The following is a 17,337-nucleotide window of genomic DNA, read 5'->3' as shown; positions in this document are numbered from 1 at the left end:
GACGTGTAAAAAGTGTCAGTATCCAATACCCTCAATGGATGACACCTATGATAGCGACCCTAAATCAAACAATTCCATCTCAATTACAAAACTATCCTTGACCTTCATCACTAAAAACTCAAAAGAGTCAAACCGTAAAGTCATAACATTCCACTACCATGGGTAAATTCGGCACTGAATGCACTTTTCCAACTTCTAGAAACACATTCCTCTCTATAAAAAAAAACACCAATCAATTTTTCCTCCTCATCATCATTATTTATCTTGAAGACCACATTTTCTTCTTCTTGAAGAAAAAAAAAGTTATTCATCCTTCAATTCTGTTTATATATTGTATGTAAAATTCTTTCACCTATAACTGAACTAACCAGTGATCACCACTGAAAATTGGTAAACAAAACAAGATCCGGGACTCATAGTATTCAGGTAACAACCTTCCGTGTTTTTCGGGAATTCAGTTTTTATTGTTATGAACTCAGTTAGTTAGTCAGTTAGTTCATGTTTGTTTTTTGTGATTGTGTTGTAGAAAGTGATCAGATGGAAACACTGAATGGACTAGTTACTTTACCTTGTGTTCGAGCTATGGATAATAGTAGGATTATGAGAAGTGGATTGTTGTGGGGATTTAGAAGTGGAATTAAAGTTGGAGGAGGAGGCGGTCTTTCTCATAATGTTCGAGTTGGGAAGTCTGTGGCGGTTCGGTGTAGTTTTAGTTCATCGTCTAATGATAACGGAAGTATGGCGGAGAATTTTAATGAGAATGATGATGAATATGTTAATTCAACTGTGGTTGAAGCTGGTATATGCTCGTTACTCGCTATTTTACTTTTTTTGTTTGTTTTGTTCATTCGAGTATAGGATTATAGGCTCTGTTGAATTTCTTACTGTGAGTAGAGTTGTTAAGTGTTTGTCGTTATTGTTTCTGCATATGAGGAACTGCTGAGAATGATTGCAGATCAATATGTAGGATTGTACATCGTATATACCTACTAGGCTGCTAGATGATCCCATGAGGAATCAGGGATTTGTTTGTTTGGAGACCCCAACTTAGGTACAAAGTTCCGCCTCCATCCTTGATTTTGTAATGGGGAGTTTTGGGTAAATTGTTGATCACTTGTAGTAAGAAAGCTGTCCGTTGACAGTGCTTTGTCTTATACGAAGCTTAACTGAGCTGTCTAGTTATGTATAAATTTACTGTGATTCAGTTGGATTTTAAATACATACCATCACTGTCTTGGTTACTTCATGTAGTTGAGGTGAAAAGCGGGTCCGATGGTTTTATGATTAAAATGCGAGATGGAAGATATATGAGATGTATGCATAACAGCCCTCAGGGTGGACATCTGCCGGATTATGCTCCTCATCCTGCCATTGTACTGAAGATGGAAGATGGAAGTGATCTTCTTCTTCCGATAATTGTCTGTACGTATCGATATGCGTGAAACTTCTGCACATTTATTATCCTCCCAAAATCAAGAAAAAGTATAACATTCTTCTTGTTTTTGTTTTCCCCCAAAACTATTTTCTTTTTAACAAATAATTTTCACTTTCAATGACAGTGGAGATGCCGAGTACGTTGCTCATGGCTGCACTTAACAATGTTCAAATTGTATGTTTTAAACTCTTTGGGCTACTTTCTGTTTTTCAGTTTTTCTTCTGCCAATAACTATGACACCATATGCTGATAAAGATACAAATCATGCTCTAAGGTGCAAGGGCTAACTTCTTAATTTTTTTAAATCAAAAACTGCTAAGGACGCATAAATGCTATATAAATGTTGTCAGTATATGGATTCGTTTAGAAATCTGACCTTAATTTTTTTTAAATGTGTTATATATATTATAAAAGAGACAACATCTATATTTTCATGGTTGTGGAAACTATTTTTATTGGAAGAAAAATGTAATTAAAGAAAGGAAAGAATGTGTGAGAAGTTAGCATCTGTAAGTGGTACACAGACATTGAGATTGAGTGACGGCTAAACATAAGTACTCATAGTATTTCAAGTAGAAATCAATTGATATTTTCGAGGGAAAAGGGTTGTGCAAACTTTGTGGTTCACATCAACCTCATCTCATCTGTTTCTCGTATGAAGTAACTTCCAGCAGCTTCATAGCCATGAGATCTACTATATAAATTTTGCTTCTTCATACTCTCGTTTATATTGGGGGGGCGGGGAGGAGGGGGAAGGAAGTCTTCTGTTTTTGGATGCCCATGAGACCTCGTACCTCGAAACAGACATTTTTTAAGCAGGGATTTAAGCTGTAGAGCAGTGATTTTTGGTAATAAAGTATAAACTATAAAATATGAATTACATATTAAGGCAATGTTTGATACGTTCAATTTGATTCACACTGCAAATAGTCTTTAGACTCATTGCACTTTGTTCTGTCTTTTTTTGCTTACGATACCCACATGGCATGGTAATGGTACAGAGGCACCTCATGGATAACTCCACTAAACTTGATTCTTCGTTTCTCATTAGTTCTTTCTACCACAAAACCTAATGATTCTCTTGTTTATTTAAAAATAAATAAAGCTTCAAAGTATCTGTGTTATGTACATATATTCCCATGATAGGTGATCAAGTTATTATATTTATATATGGATTGTCTTGCATCTCTTATTGTCTTTGTTAAGTATCAATCTCTTGATATGCCTCAGGTTAGACCAACTATGTATCAAGTAATGGCGGAGATGGTTGAGAAGATGGGATATGTGGTATTGTTATACTTCCATTTGCAACAGAATGCTATTGTTGTTATTTTTAAGGTTTTATTCATCCATTGCTGCTTTTGTTGTCAGGTTAAACTTGTTCGAGTCACAAAGAGAGTACATGAGGCATATTTTGCTCAGTTATACCTTGCAAAGGCAATTGGCTTCCCCAGATTTTTTGTTGTACTGTCCACTACTTCCCATAGTGATGAAAAATCTAATGATGTGAATGGGGGCTAATGTTTTTCCATCATGCTTGCAGGTTGGTAATGAGAAAGAGATAGTTAGTTTTGACCTTCGACCTTCGGATGCTATAAATATTGCTGTAAGATGCAAGGTAATGACTTTTCATATCCAGAGATTTTAGTATTTCACAATTTTTATATTTGCCCCTGTGATGTACATTTCATCTGGTAATTCCTTTATGAAAAATTATGTTACGATGTTTCATTTTCTCTTTGTTTGTTCCCAGAAATATGAATTTTACATGCAAGTTGTTAATCAGGGTCTGTCAGTGGTAGATGGTAGGTAAGAGGAAAGAACAGAGAAGTACAGAAAAAGAGGGAATGTTCAATTTTGTGGTCTAAAGTTCATTTTCAGTTCTTGGCCGTTGGATAGACTTTGGTTTCCTCGACTTTGTAATGTGGAGATCGCAACCGAAACACACAAAAAAAACTCTCTAGTCTCCACACTTTGTGATCTCCTTACTGGAAATGACTCTAGTTGTTATGATGTCATATGTTACTACTTTCTAGTACAAATAAGTAGGGCATAGAGTAGGCCAGACTTGACCAGAGAACAAGTCAAAACAAATCCGATTGGATGTCTTTCGTCCATGAGTTAGATCTCAATAGGAAATGAGTATGGTTTCAGACTTTTGACCAGAGTAGGAACGAGTTAATCAGGATATAGGGCAAACTAGACAATTTGAAATTTTTTGAAGGTTTATTATATAAAGAAAAGATGATTTTTTGTGCTTCCTTCGTCGTTTTGCTTAATCATGTGTGCAGGGGTGTTATATCGCTGTGCTTTATACTATAACAAGTCCTTCTCTTTTCTAATTTCCTCAAGACTTCTTCTGTTTTACTTCCTCTTACAATAATAGGTTGCATCCCTACAAACTAAGTTCTTATTTGTCTATCTTCTTCTTTTAGGTGCCTATACAGGTCAACAAGTATCTTGCATTTAGCGATGGTATGAGAGCCATCGAACCTGCAAAGCTGGGTGCAAAGGCTCTTATTTCAGATGGCTTGTTATTTGCAGAACTTGATAGGTACGACATCGTTTCTTTCTTTTACTTCTTATTTTGTATCAAATTATCGCAGAAATCAAAATAACTTCCATGTTATCTATCAAAAGGAAACATAAGTTTAATGTTCTTGACTTGGGTCATAGAGGTTATCTATGCCTATGCTAATATGCTGTCAAAGTCACCGCCAAGCAGCCTTGGGCCAGTCAAGCCAAGATGCTCAAGGCGCCAAATTTTGTGAAAAAGTGTTGCGCTTTGTTGTCAAAAGCATCACCACAGCCCCTCCAAGTCACCAGTTGGGAACCGTAGCACCTCACGTCGCCCCTGCCAACATAGGTGTATGCTGTCTATGTATTGGCAATTCCTTACCGCGTCTGATTTTACTAGAACCAAAAGATTTGTTTGTTTGTTTTTTTTGATTGGCAAGCCTGTTTTAAGTAACTCTTTGGTGCTGGCAGGGTTCGAGCCTGTGTTGCATGGGTACGCCTATTATTCCGGCGTGTCCCGTGTCGTGTCGTACCGACACCGACACAACACATATTCGCATTTGAATCTATTTTCAGTTTCAAAGAAAAAAAAAAGAAAAAAAGAAGGAAGAAAGAGAGAAATAGAATAGACTGACCTGAATTCCTGAGTGGTGGTGGATTGATGTGGACAGACCATCTTCTTCTATGGCCGGCGGCTGCAACCTAGATCTAAGATCTAGGGTTTGTTTGTTAACTTTGTTTTAATAAGGGATGTGGGCTTGGGCTATTTTGTTTCTTTTTTCCATAGATACTTAGATAAGATTAATTGGGGATTTTAATAAGCAATGTGGACTTGGGCTTTTTTAGAATGGTTATATTCAAGATCTAAAGTTAACAAAAACTGTTTTAAATGGCTAATGGGCTTTATCAAAATCTATATATATTTTTTCTATTTAAAATAATTTATATTTTAATAAAATATAATATTAAATTAAAATATTAGCCGTGTCCCCATGTCTTGATTTTTAGACCTCGCCGTGTCCAAACCGCCGTACCCGTGTCTAAACCCGACACTCGTACCCATACCCATGCAACACAGGTTCGAGCCCCAGACCTTTGGTATCATCAACCAAAAGATCTGTTCCTAAACCCCAAAAACTGAACTTATGGTCTAGGTCTTATGAACTAGTTCCAAACTATGTAGTTAAACCTGAGCACGTCTTAAGTGATAGAGGTTGTGTTTGCACCTTTTGTGGCTTTAGTGCATCCTACATCAATATGTTACCTATCATTCTCATGATGGCATTGATGACACAATTCATCATATATGATGTTCTGGGGTTGGTTATCACTCCTAGGGTGAAACTCTTGCTTGCGAGGCCATACAAGATTGTTTGATCTTGTGTGGAATTTGGAATGGTTCCCCTAACAAAGAGATTCACACTTTATATTTAGCTGATTGTACTAGTATCAGAAATGTCTGTCTCTGCATTTTAAATTAATGAATAGTAATTTCATTATAAAAAATAATAATAATAATGAATAGGAATTGCATTAATAGAAGAGCATGTATTACAATTCCACAAGAGGGCTCCCTTGAGCATGTGCATAGAGACTAAGCCATCTAAACTAGGTCGGTACCCTGTAGCGCACTCATTTTAAATACCACCTCATCTAGGTGTGCAATACATGCTTAGCTGTTACAATTAATCTTTTCTCATCTGCGTAGGTAAGGTTGTCAGAATAAGGGTAGTGAGTAAAGGACGAGTTCTTTTCAATGTAGTAATCCATTGCTATTGCAAAATGTGCCTTTTTTTATTAGGAGAATTTGGATTCTGATGTTAATAACTGCTACAGGCCTGATGGTCAGCCATGTGTTGAGGCCAAAGAGTTTGATCTCGTCCGCAACATGTTAATTGCTGCTGTTGAGGAACGCTATAGAGATGCAGGTATGGTTGCTTGTATTTATCATTTAAATTGTTCAATACAGGTATTTAAGATTGTTTCATCTAAATAAAGTAAAAAAAAACTGCATAGGTAGCTTGGTTCTGTATGAGAATATGAGTGGGTAGATTATGGCGTGCTACCGATTTTCTTGGTGGCTGATCTCCTATACCTTTTGGTTTTGTGCTCATCAGGAATACTCCCGAGCCCCTTGCAGGGTGGTCTTGATTATTAAATTTATTTAGGATTTGATTTCCCAAAACAGAATCATATCATTGAGAAACGATGTTGTGAGACTCTGACAAATCCAAGTTTTCTCAATTAATAATTAGCAATAGCATGGTATTAACAGAAGAGAGCTTCCAAACTGGCGAACATCTCACCGCCCCAAAAGCTAGTTTTGCTTGAAAACCTCGATCTCCATTTTTGCTGGAAAATTGTAAATGATTTATTGCTCAGTGTCAATGCAACTAAGTCGACCTTTCCCAAATGTACTTGAATTGCCAGATTTCTTGCTCGTCTTTGTTTCGCTCTGTTGAACTTGCTTACTGATTTTCTTTGCAGCTCAATGGCGAGACAAGCTCTCCCAACTCAGGTCCAAAAAGCACAAGTGGGCATGACAGGTAGTCTCCTTATCATGTTCTTGTTAATTCCTCATTCGAGTTTTCCCTAAAAGCCTAACTTTCTCCCCCCTTTGTTTTCAAGGTCATGTGTCTGTACAGAGTATATATTGTTCAAAGCCGAGAAGATCACCGTCTGTTGTGAAAGTCCATGGTAGACATCTCCCTCTTCATTCGGTGTATGTAGTATGTTAATATTTGTATAGCTGAATTCAGAGTCGACTGTTAGTGTAATGTTCACCAAGGACATGAGCCGTATAACACTGCTTATATTAAAGTATTAGCTTTTATACAACCACTTCTCCACTTGCTAATAGTTCTGTACACAGGGCCGGCTCAACCCCTAGCAAAATAGGCAACTGCTTAGGGCCCCGCAGCCCAAGGGGCCCAATGCTTTCTTTTCAGCCTACAATTGTTTTTCTGGCTCTTATTTAAGGGTTAGATAAGGTACATTGGAATCTATGAAATAACGTTAGACATCTATTGGCATTTCAATTTTGCCTAGGGCTCCTGATTGTCTTGAGCCGCCCCTGTCCGTACAGGCGGGTAGTTTTTGGTTTGGTATTCAGACAAACAACCACACCATTCTACTGGAATACAATCATACTTTACTGTACTGGACTATGAATGTTATTGCTTCTTCTGAGACGCCTGATATCAGCTCTGATGTTTGCTTGAGATACAGATCTGTTCCCAATCATGAATGGGCCACCTTAAACCGAGACCGTTCTGTAAGTTCAAATCCAACCCATGAATGACCATGTGCACGATTGCACCGGAAAAAAAATGAAGCTGGGTTGTACTGTACGTGTACTGGACCAAGGCCCAAAATATCGATATCGATCAATATATCGGTGTACCTAAAAATTGATATATATATCGGATATATTTATTATTTTGGTGACCATTCCAAACTATTTAAAATATTGGAAATATCGGACATAATATTGGAAATATCGGAAATATATTGAAAATATCGAATTTATATTAAAAAATGGTCAAAAAATTAACCGATATATATCATAAATATCGGATATGTTGATTATATCGGCGATATAAAATTTTATATCATGAAATTTTGATATATATCGGAAAAAAGAGTTTTATATTCAATAGATATATATCGAAAATATTGATATTGGTGTACCAAAATATCGATATATATCGATATTTTGGTCTATGTACTGGACTAGATTGCTTCGTTTAGGCTAGGTTTTTTAAGTATTTTACACATGGTTGGTTATACTTTTCAACAATAAGTAATTGGCCTACGAGCCCAGTTTTCCAAGTCTTTTGGCCCCAAATCCAACCTGAATTTTACTTACGGATTTAGGACAAAAATATGGGGCTGATGTGAGTAATGTAATTTTATATTTACATATGGATATTTAAATTTACATAAAATAACTATGTAAATATAATTTTTGTAGACTTCTTCAATTGTGAAAAATAATGTTTAAATTTAAATTTTCACATGTAAATATATATTGTCATATGTAAAATAGTGTAAATTTAAAATCATAGGTAAAGAAAATTGTGTAATTTACATAATTATATGATGATGTCAGTCTAATTTGTCCTTAAACCAAAATTATTAATGAAGATATGCTGATGTTATTATGATTTTGTCCTTGAGTCAAAATTCAGTTCGGTCTTGGACTTAGTGCCAAACTATTGTTGGGTTTTGTTTTCGGGCGTAATCCCTGTTTCAACAGACTACTTGAATAGATCAAGGCCCAAAATATCGATATCGATCAATATATCGGTGTACTCAAAAACCGATATATATCGGATATATCGAATATATTTATTATTTTGGTGACCATTCTAAATTATTTAAAATATCGGAAATATCGGATATATTAGACATATAATATTAGAAATATCGAAAATATATTAGAAATATCGGATTTATATTAAAAAATAGTCAAAAAATCAACTGATATATATCGTAAATATCGGATATATCGATTATATCGGCAATATAAAGTTTTATATCGGAATTTCCAATATATATCGGAAAAAAATAGTTCTATATTAGGTGGATATATGTTGGAAATGTCGATATCAGTATACCAAAATACCGATATATATCGGTAATATTTTGGTATATGGAATAGATTACTTGAATTTTGGGTTGGCCAGCTTCCATTCGCGGGCCAACAATTTTAACGTAACTTTAATGCCTTATGAAGCCTGACAAATCGCAGCAGTCCGGGTTATCAAACATGATTGGGATGGAGACGACATAATGATTGTGCTCAGTGCCTCAGTATAGCAGTATAGCAGTAGCAAATGTGTGTTTCAAGTTTCAACTTGGATGACATGAATCTCACTAAGGCTGAGTCCAATGGCTCTCTATCCCTTTAAAAGTAGTGTTAAAGTCAATAAAGTAAGGAAATTTAAAGTCGATAAAAGCAGGAAATTTAAAGTCAACATATTTCACTCACTACATTTATAGAGTAAAATAGAGATAGAAAAAAAATAGAGATAGAAGTGAAATATGACTTTTAAAATTTCACTTTATCGACTTTAAATTTCTCTTTTTAAATTTTATTTTAAATTTACTTTATTCTTTTAAACTGGGACTTTTTAAAGGGATGTCCTAATGTATACTGGCAGTCCTATTAGGTGGTATTAGTATCTCGGTAGCAACATCTGTGAAAGGGGCACACATAATTGCTGCCATTTCAGAAATTTGATTGATTGTGGCAATCTTAGCATTTTTTGAATAATACAGCATTTTGATATCACTTTCAAAGCTCTTAAAACTCACTTAACTGAAATCTCTTAAAAGTTTGCATGCTTCTGCTTTTTACCAAGTGAACGCAACACGGCAGCAATATATTGGGTACGTTTATTCGTAAATCTGTTGCCCAGCCCAAGGTCAGCAAGGCCGAAAGCAGGCTTTTTTAAATTTCAAGTGTGGCCCTAAAGGCTAAAGCAGCATTCTTTTATTTTATTTTTTCAATTTCAACTTTCAAATGACATTGTAGATTGGTAGGTCACTTACGCACCACAGTCCCTTACGCCAGAAATTCAAGAAAACCATGAGAGCTTGGAGGTTACATCCCTTGTATGACCGATTTAAGAGCTTCAGTTCGGGCATGATTGCTAGAAAGCGTATATTTCTGATACATTTTTATCATAATAGTACCACGAGATGCTTTAGACCTGACGTGTGGTCTTCAAAAGATGCAAAGTACTGAAAGATCAGCTCTAAGAAACTATATTCATTTCTTAGGAACCATAATTTTACTTTTAATCGAAATTCAGTCCATTGGAATACAGGCAAATAGTGTAGCATAAGTGTATAACATCGATGTTGAGTGCCTGAGTGGTGAGGCCTGGGTTCAGTATTTTGATAAGCTCCTCTTCCAAGCGAATACCTCGCGACTGATATTTAATTGACTGGTGCAGCGCTAATTTGATGGATTGTGTATGACAAAAGTCACAAAACTGATATATGGAAGAAACAAATCCAGTGCTTGACATCGTAACGAGAAATAATTATCTAAAGAAAAATTTTGATCAGTGGAATGACTTCACAGACCGAGGAGCTGGTGATGCAGTTAACATTATCATCCTAAGAAAAAAAAACTTGTTATTCAGTGAGGTTGCCTACTAGGCTACTAGAATTCCTGCAGCACAACGCTCTATATGTTTACTAATCTTTGCTCTAGCCCGTGTATGCATGACAAAAACGTGGTGTGTTTAAAGCTACCGCAAGTACTGAACTACATAACATCATTTGAGTATTCAAACTGCTTTGGGAATGAATATTTTTGAAGAAATAAAATCCATTGCTTGTCATTGTAACGAGAAATGATTACCGAAAGGTGATGGGAATATCGAAAAAACAAAAAAAAAAAGTAACGAAGAATGATTACCTACTCTTATACGAAAAAGTCCAACCAAATAAATACACGGAATGTATGCACAGACCGATTACTTGCACCGTGATCGAATAGACATGACATTGATGATACAGTGTTATATGATAACAGATAGTATCGTATGGGCTCTATGGTATGTGCTATGTTATGGTCCACAAGAACCCTGCATGGGAACAAAAAATTCATCTGGAAAACACACCAAACGCATCCCAATATATTTCACCATTTAAAATTGTGCAGTGTGTTTTTGTTTCACTTTATGTTCTTACTTTAGCTGGATTTTTTCATGTTTGAATCTCTTAAATCTGTACAATGGAATCTTACCCTCCATTCCTTCTGCACTTTGTCTTTAATGGAACATGTCATAAATAAAATAGACAATTCGGAGAAGTGTAACATTTCTTCTGTACCCATAATTTATAATCAAATTCTAATTGGCAACAGTGACAAGTCCTTATTGTTTTAACCGTTCCCAGTGTCCTTTCTTGCTATTTGCATAGGACCATATATAGGACATTAGGACCATTATTCATTAATCAATTGTAGCATAGGTGATAGGTGCGTTTCTTCTTACTTTCTCACAAGTGTGTCGTGCTTCAAGCTAATGTTCATTAAATGTTCACATTCTCTGCTACCACACTCGTGACTCTTGATGGCACCTGACCTTGGCTTATTAAAGTTGTAATGTTGAATCATAATTATTAGAGGAATGCCAACATGTAACCAAAGCTGCAACTGGAGGGGTTGGACTTTACAAAAAAAAAAGTGTGATAAAGGCTTAACATCAAACATAGATGTATGTTTAAGAAAACAAAATCGCACTGCTCGAGATACATAACTTGGTGTTGGAGAAAACATGCTGTGATATTAGACTTTTCTATCTTCTTCGTTTTTTTGTTGTACTTCCAAAAGCTTCACAGTTCTACTGCAGTTTTGTCATTTGGGTAAGGGCCAGGGATAAAAGCCAGGGTTGAATAGTTGATTCGAAGTTAGTTCTTTTATGTTGCCCCTTGAGAATTGGACCCTTGAATCCGTGATAGTACCCCTCATGTGATGCAAGTTTGCCTTTGACATTTTGTAGCTGAGAAAATTGTTTGACACAAGCATTAGGAGCACTAGATGGCCGTTAAGTTACAAACGTTTCTTGACCCGATTTTAAGATATGTATGCTATCCTAACTAGGAATAGATCATTTTCAGAAAATGTTTAGATTAACATGGAAAGTTGGAAACTAGTGCGCCTTTCAGCCTGGATATATTGTTGAAAAAACCAGAATTTTCATTGAATTTTTAGACATTTCGACAATTTGAAGTTATAGTCACTCGCCTTGCCACTTACAGGCGCTAAACTTATGTTGAGACTTGAGAGTTGAGACGGCAACCATATAGCTGGATAATATACTTTTTCTGTTTTTTTTTGTGAGGAATAATATGCTTTTGTTTCTCTGTATCGAGATGCTAAGCGATCGATGTGTGTTAACTGTTAAGAGGGTACAATGAAAGATTGCATAGGTCATACCGTCATAGGAGGGTGGCTAAGTTGTGGTCATTGTCAGCATAAAATTTATTTGATGTCACCAAATCTTTCGTGGCTTGCTTCTCGACAAAACAATGGAATCACGTATCAAATGGAATCACGTATCAAGAGACGAGACACAACCAGAGCCCTAAAAGAACAAATATATATATATAAAGTAATTTAGATCTAATACGGTTTTGTATTATAAATCTTAGTTCGTTTTCATGAACAGTATGCTTTGGTATATAACTTGAGCATGTTTTCAGTGCGCGAGATGTATGGTGCGCAGGTAATGTGGGCCTTTGGATCAGTACTTTTGCCATGTAATACATACGCATCCCTTGGTATGAGTGGCCTAGATTTGATAGCATACCATACGACCTGCGCACCATAGATTTAGCCATATAATTTTATATGGAACAAATAATCCCGGTTGTAGTTAATGTAGAGAGAGTGGTGTAGTTAATGTAGGCCACTCGTCACACCAAAAAGTACAGGTGTATTTTATCACGAAATACTGTACAAGTTTCCAGATTCATGTGTACGGGTGTAGTCTAAATATTCTAGAACTGCTAATCTTATATATAATGGGAAAACTTGCCCCGTTTATTAGTCCCCGTATTACCGGTTTTAGACCAATCTTTTAAATCACAAGGGTACCCCAAAGTTTCACCCACCACTCTTTTTTTGCTCTTTACATAAAGGGTAAACTGGGAAAAACGAAGTGACATAATTATAAGTCCAATAATAACGAAACAGGCCGACCGTTTCGAAGTTCTTTACCCGCTTATAAAAATAACGAAACTCCATCACTTATCTTTCTTCACCATTTAGACCCCGTTTCCAGATTTGGCAAAAAAGCGATAAAATTATACGTACAATGTTCCATGGCGATCTCCAGAAACAGGTTTGCACAATGTTCCATGGGGATCTTCGGAAACAGGTTTGAGTAAATTATACCCATAAATTTTCGAAAAGTTTTAAGTAAAATATCGGTTACAATCTAATTCTTCGCAACAATTTTTCTTTTTTTCGTCTATCTCTTCACCCACAAAACAATTTTCTCATTCAAAATAATTAGCCCTCTTCCCATCTCCCTATTACTATTCCCATTCCCGCTAAAACTCCACCAAAACTTTATGAAGATTTTCAAACCAAGAAGCCAAGTGTCGGGTTTGGTTCAATATTCAAAGTAAAGATGGAAAGAAGAAAAAGAGAAGTGGAGAAAGAGCAACGATTATTCAAGAACCCCATTCGTAAAACCATAATTTTTAACTAAGAAGAAAGAAACTCAAGTTCGTGAACCTAACAGGTTATGAGACTACTTTTCTTTTAACTTGGTTGGGTCTTGGTTCTTTGATTATTATTGAAGGTCTTGCTCTTCCGCTTACGGTATAATATTGAATCCCCTTTGTTCTTAATATTGTTTTTCCGGTATAAAACTGAAAATCTATAGCGTTAATGTTTTTTAACCTATTATAACTGTTATGTCAAAGTATATTTGTTGAAAAAGACAGCCCTGCATTGTTGTCAAGTATCATATTTTGTAGGAACTTTTGGATTTAGAAAGAATAAGAGGGGGTGGGAGATAGTTTGGCATAAGTTGTTAATGTTTATATTTCTTCATTTAGCTTCTTAGTAGGTAGTACTCATTTTGTCCTAAGTTGAATTTTTTTCAAGATGCAAGTATGAATTTTAGTTGAAAGTAAGGATTCCCTCCTTAGTTGAAAGTTGCTATTGTCATCTCAAGTTCTCATCCCCAAGTAAGAGTTCTTTCCAATTGTCTATGTATGCAACCTCTTTTACTAATTTCAAAAAATCATTCACGCCATCTATGTTGCCTTGAACGTCTTCATTTTGGATTGCCTGCAATCCTAGATATTTTTATCTATGTTGCGTTAAACCATAATTACTATAAATTCTACAATGGTCAATCCGTCCATTTCGACTTTCATGCATAGCATACAGGTAACACCCATCACACACCTAGCCAAGAATTATCATCCGCTAATCAATAATTGTCGATTTCTTTCAGGATATATTCGTTGACAAATTCAAGGGTTTTGAGTGTGCGAGTAAATCCATTATGCACTCTTATACATTGTTTGAGGGGGGTCTGTTGTTTGCTAAACATCTTGCCAAGGTAATTTGTATTTAAAACTATACTTTAGTTTTGGTAGTCATATTATTATTATGAAAATTTGATTACTTGGTAAGCTATATTCGATATACACAAAATGGTGTGGAGGAGAATCCAAGAAACATGCATGGCATGGAGTAGACTATCCTCCAGTTGAGAATTTAAATTCGATCTTCACATGAGCAATGTGGTGTGATGAATAGACTTTAGTTATGTATTGTTTTTTGTGAAAGACTAAAGTCCTTTGTAAATGAACATGAGAAATTGTGCACTGTACTACTCTCTGAAAGTTAGACCAAACTTAGCAAGCCGGACCACAGACTCTCGATTACGGTTTACTTTGATTATATTGTTTGCTCAATCACTTTTTGTACTTTTTGTTGTAGGCGCTAATTGTTTTGGTAAGACATTGTCATATACAATTTTTTTTTTTTTTTTTTCATTTTTTTTGCGCTTTAATTGAAAATTTAATGATTTGTTTTGAATTTGGTTGAATGAACGTGTTGCGGGTTTCTGTAGTGGCAAGACCTTTACCATATATATTTCTTTTGTTTTGGTAAGACATTGTCATATACATTTTTTTTTTCATTTTTTTTTGCGCTTTAATTGAAAATTTAATGATTTGTTTTGAATTTGGTTGAATGAACGTGTTGCGGTTTCTATAGTGGAAAGACCTTTACCATATATATTTCTTTTGAATGGAATTAATTGTATGTGACCTTCGCTATATGCAAAAAACTAAACTATGCAAATTTGTTACTCCCTTCGTTTTTTATTTTTTTATAAAATATGTTGATTGTATTTAGTAATATTTGTTTTGGTTCGTCATGTTTAAATTTTGCAGAATGCAAAAAAACAACACAAGGTTAAAAAAACATCCTACACGATGCTTAACCCAATGTTATGAAAGATGCAAAAGCATAAATTGACAATGAATGCCTCGCAATGCTTAAGAAAGAGGGATGGAAATTGCTATCAAAAGGGGACTACATCAATCCATTGTCAATGAACATATGCAAGAGTTCTCATCTTATTGTACTGAAGGTAAATTTTTGACTACCAATTTCCATCAAACTATCACTTGCAACCTTATTGATTTGTTTTGCATCTTAGTATGATTTTTTGAAGTTTGAAATTGAAATTACATACAACGTCTGATTTCAACATCATCAATTTAATTCGATGTCCTTAGGTTTAGTACTAATCCTATATCGTGTTTTTTTTCTTTTTAATCGATGCCCCTTTGAGGGTTATTATTATTTATTTAGACAATTTCAGAACCATTAGAGTCATATACACATACTATTGCATTACTTTCATGTGTTATAAAGTTATTTGTGTATCTTAGTTATCCAAAAGAGAATATGGTAATAGCATTTAGTCTGTGAATGAACGAATCAGTATGCAACCGTGTCCCATCATTCAAAGTGGGCATGTCTAGATATCAAGCATGTTTTAGGTCTAGGTGATGATTCGTAGATTATTGGTACTATAACTCTATGAACATCCATCATAGAGAGTTGTCTATCAATTTGTATGTGTGAGTTACCTCACTTCCATGCTGCTATTAAAGTGTATATGTTGTCAAGAGGATGAAGGAAATTGAAGTTGTACCTCATGAATGCACTGTCTTATCAACACCTATGCATGAAGGCCTATGCTCCTTTATGTTTCTATCACTGAAACAGTGCTAGGGGTAGTTCTAGCTCAACATGACGATAAAAAGAGTACCTATAATCACATGAAAACCATGAAAGCCAGTTACTAAGGAAAAGGTAGAACCATAAATACTATCCAAAAATAGTGGAGTCTTAGGTTATCAATCCTATATTGTTAAAGCAGTTAAGTATGGTAATAAAGTGTCGCTAATGTGTGTTATGATAGTAGGGCTATTGTATTTCTTTTTGCACTAAGTGATCAGAAACTTAAGCCTATTAGGTTAGGGCATCTAGACCAATCTACCATAAGGGCCTGGACTCCAGTTATGGCTTAAATAGGGCGATCAATTATGTGGGCATGCTACGTCGTTTGTGAAATCAGTTTAACGATGTAGAAGCTTGCCAATGTGAGTTACAACTCAACTGAGCTTAAAAATATTGATCGTATTTTGAAGCCTTTTGCATAACTATTCAGGGGGCACTTACGCCCGGTTGGTCGGTGTATGCAACCTTAGGCAGTTGAGCTATAAGCACTAGGGGTTAGCCTAGCTAGATAGGCATGCTTTTGACATAGCACCTTAGTAATCATTTTAGTTATTTTGTTTGGCGGGGTATGTGCAAGTTTTTGGAATATTTAACGATATTTTGGCATTCAAAGTCGTCAGGAATAAAATGCTAAACCTTAGCGGATATTTGAGAAGATAGTTGCTGGTAGTCTGCTCGAGAACCTACAACCAAAGAAAAAAAAAAGATCACGGATCTTTGTGAAAACCCCGGCGGGCAAGACGATAACACTAGAAGTCGAAGTCAAGTGACACCATCGACAATGTGAAAGCGAAGATCCAAGACAAGGAAGGAATTCCACCGGACCGGCGGCGTTTAATCTTCGCTAGAAGACGGTTGGACACTAGCCGACTACAACATCGAGGAAAAGAGTCAACGCTTCATTTGGTCCTCTGTCTCACGTGGAGGTCGCGTAAGAAGAAGAAGAGGAAGAAGAAGACTCACACCAAGCCGAGAAGATTAAGCATAAGCATAAGAAGGTTAAGCTTGATGCTTTGTAGTTTTACAAAGTGGATGACTCGGTAAAGTGCGCGTTGAGGAAAGAATGTCCTAATCGAGAGTGTGGTGCGGGCACTTTTATGGCCAATCATTACTGCAGCAAGTGTGGTTTGACTTATGTTTATCAAAAGGCTGGTGGTGATTGATTACTACTATATTCATCTCCTCTTGGTGCAAGGTAGAACTGCAGTCAAACTATGCCGCCAGTTAAGGGAAATACGAGTGGAAGGATGATCGAGATATTGATGTTTGGTTTTTCTACTTTTTTTGTAACTTTTTCTATGTTGGCGATTAGCCCGGTTGGGATTTTAAATTAAACCATTTCTAGGATTTTAATTGGGTACTATCTTTGTTACCATGTCTACTTGATGAATAATGATGACTAGATCGTCACTCAATTGCTCAATTACCATTTTCTTGTTGTAAATTGTTAATTCTTTAGGCTATTTCGACCTCGTATTGTAGTTTGCTCGTAAGGTTAATTGGAAAAACAAAAAAAAAAAAAAAAAACGAAAATGAGTATAAATGTTGTTGCTTACAATCCAAGCAACTAAGTGTTATGGCCCTG

At 35.7% G+C, this 17,337-nt stretch overlaps 1 protein-coding gene and 1 long non-coding RNA gene across 6 annotated transcripts; both read left to right on the top strand.

The window, feature by feature from the left end:
* The first annotated feature begins 215 nt into the window (after positions 1 to 215).
* On the top strand, positions 216 to 6,790 carry LOC147503028 (bifunctional nuclease 1-like). Of its 4 annotated transcripts, none has more exons than XM_086607847.1 (11): positions 216 to 426; positions 527 to 799; positions 1,252 to 1,422; positions 1,560 to 1,609; positions 2,666 to 2,722; positions 2,807 to 2,872; positions 2,979 to 3,053; positions 3,871 to 3,989; positions 5,789 to 5,880; positions 6,440 to 6,498; positions 6,581 to 6,790. In XM_086607847.1, the coding sequence occupies exons 2-10, from the start codon at positions 538 to 540 to the stop codon at positions 6,493 to 6,495; spliced, it is 948 nt and encodes a 315-aa protein (XP_086463973.1). In that variant the 5' UTR covers positions 216 to 426; positions 527 to 537; the 3' UTR covers positions 6,496 to 6,498; positions 6,581 to 6,790. The 4 variants fall into 4 exon arrangements, with proteins under 4 accessions (XP_086463973.1, XP_086463974.1, XP_086463972.1 ...); XM_086607848.1 differs by having other exon boundaries at positions 249 to 426; positions 531 to 799; XM_086607846.1 differs by having other exon boundaries at positions 249 to 426; positions 531 to 799; positions 2,807 to 2,899.
* A 7,243-nt stretch (positions 6,791 to 14,033) lies between these two features.
* Positions 14,034 to 16,447, top strand: LOC147503027 (uncharacterized). 2 transcript variants are annotated; one of them, XR_015220105.1, is made up of 3 exons: positions 14,034 to 14,052; positions 14,894 to 15,093; positions 16,366 to 16,447. It is a non-coding gene; the product is annotated as an uncharacterized LOC147503027 (long non-coding RNA). The 2 variants fall into 2 exon arrangements; XR_015220106.1 differs by lacking the exon at positions 14,034 to 14,052 and adding an exon at positions 14,524 to 14,605.
* The last annotated feature ends 890 nt before the right edge of the window (positions 16,448 to 17,337 follow it).

Source organism: Coptis chinensis, chromosome 4, assembly GCF_015680905.1.
Source record: "Coptis chinensis isolate HL-2020 chromosome 4, ASM1568090v1, whole genome shotgun sequence".
In the NCBI taxonomy this organism is placed as follows: Eukaryota; Viridiplantae; Streptophyta; class Magnoliopsida; order Ranunculales; family Ranunculaceae; genus Coptis; species Coptis chinensis.
The sequence above is the reverse complement of the archived record's forward strand: the minus strand, read 5'-3'. Positions and strand labels throughout refer to the sequence as shown.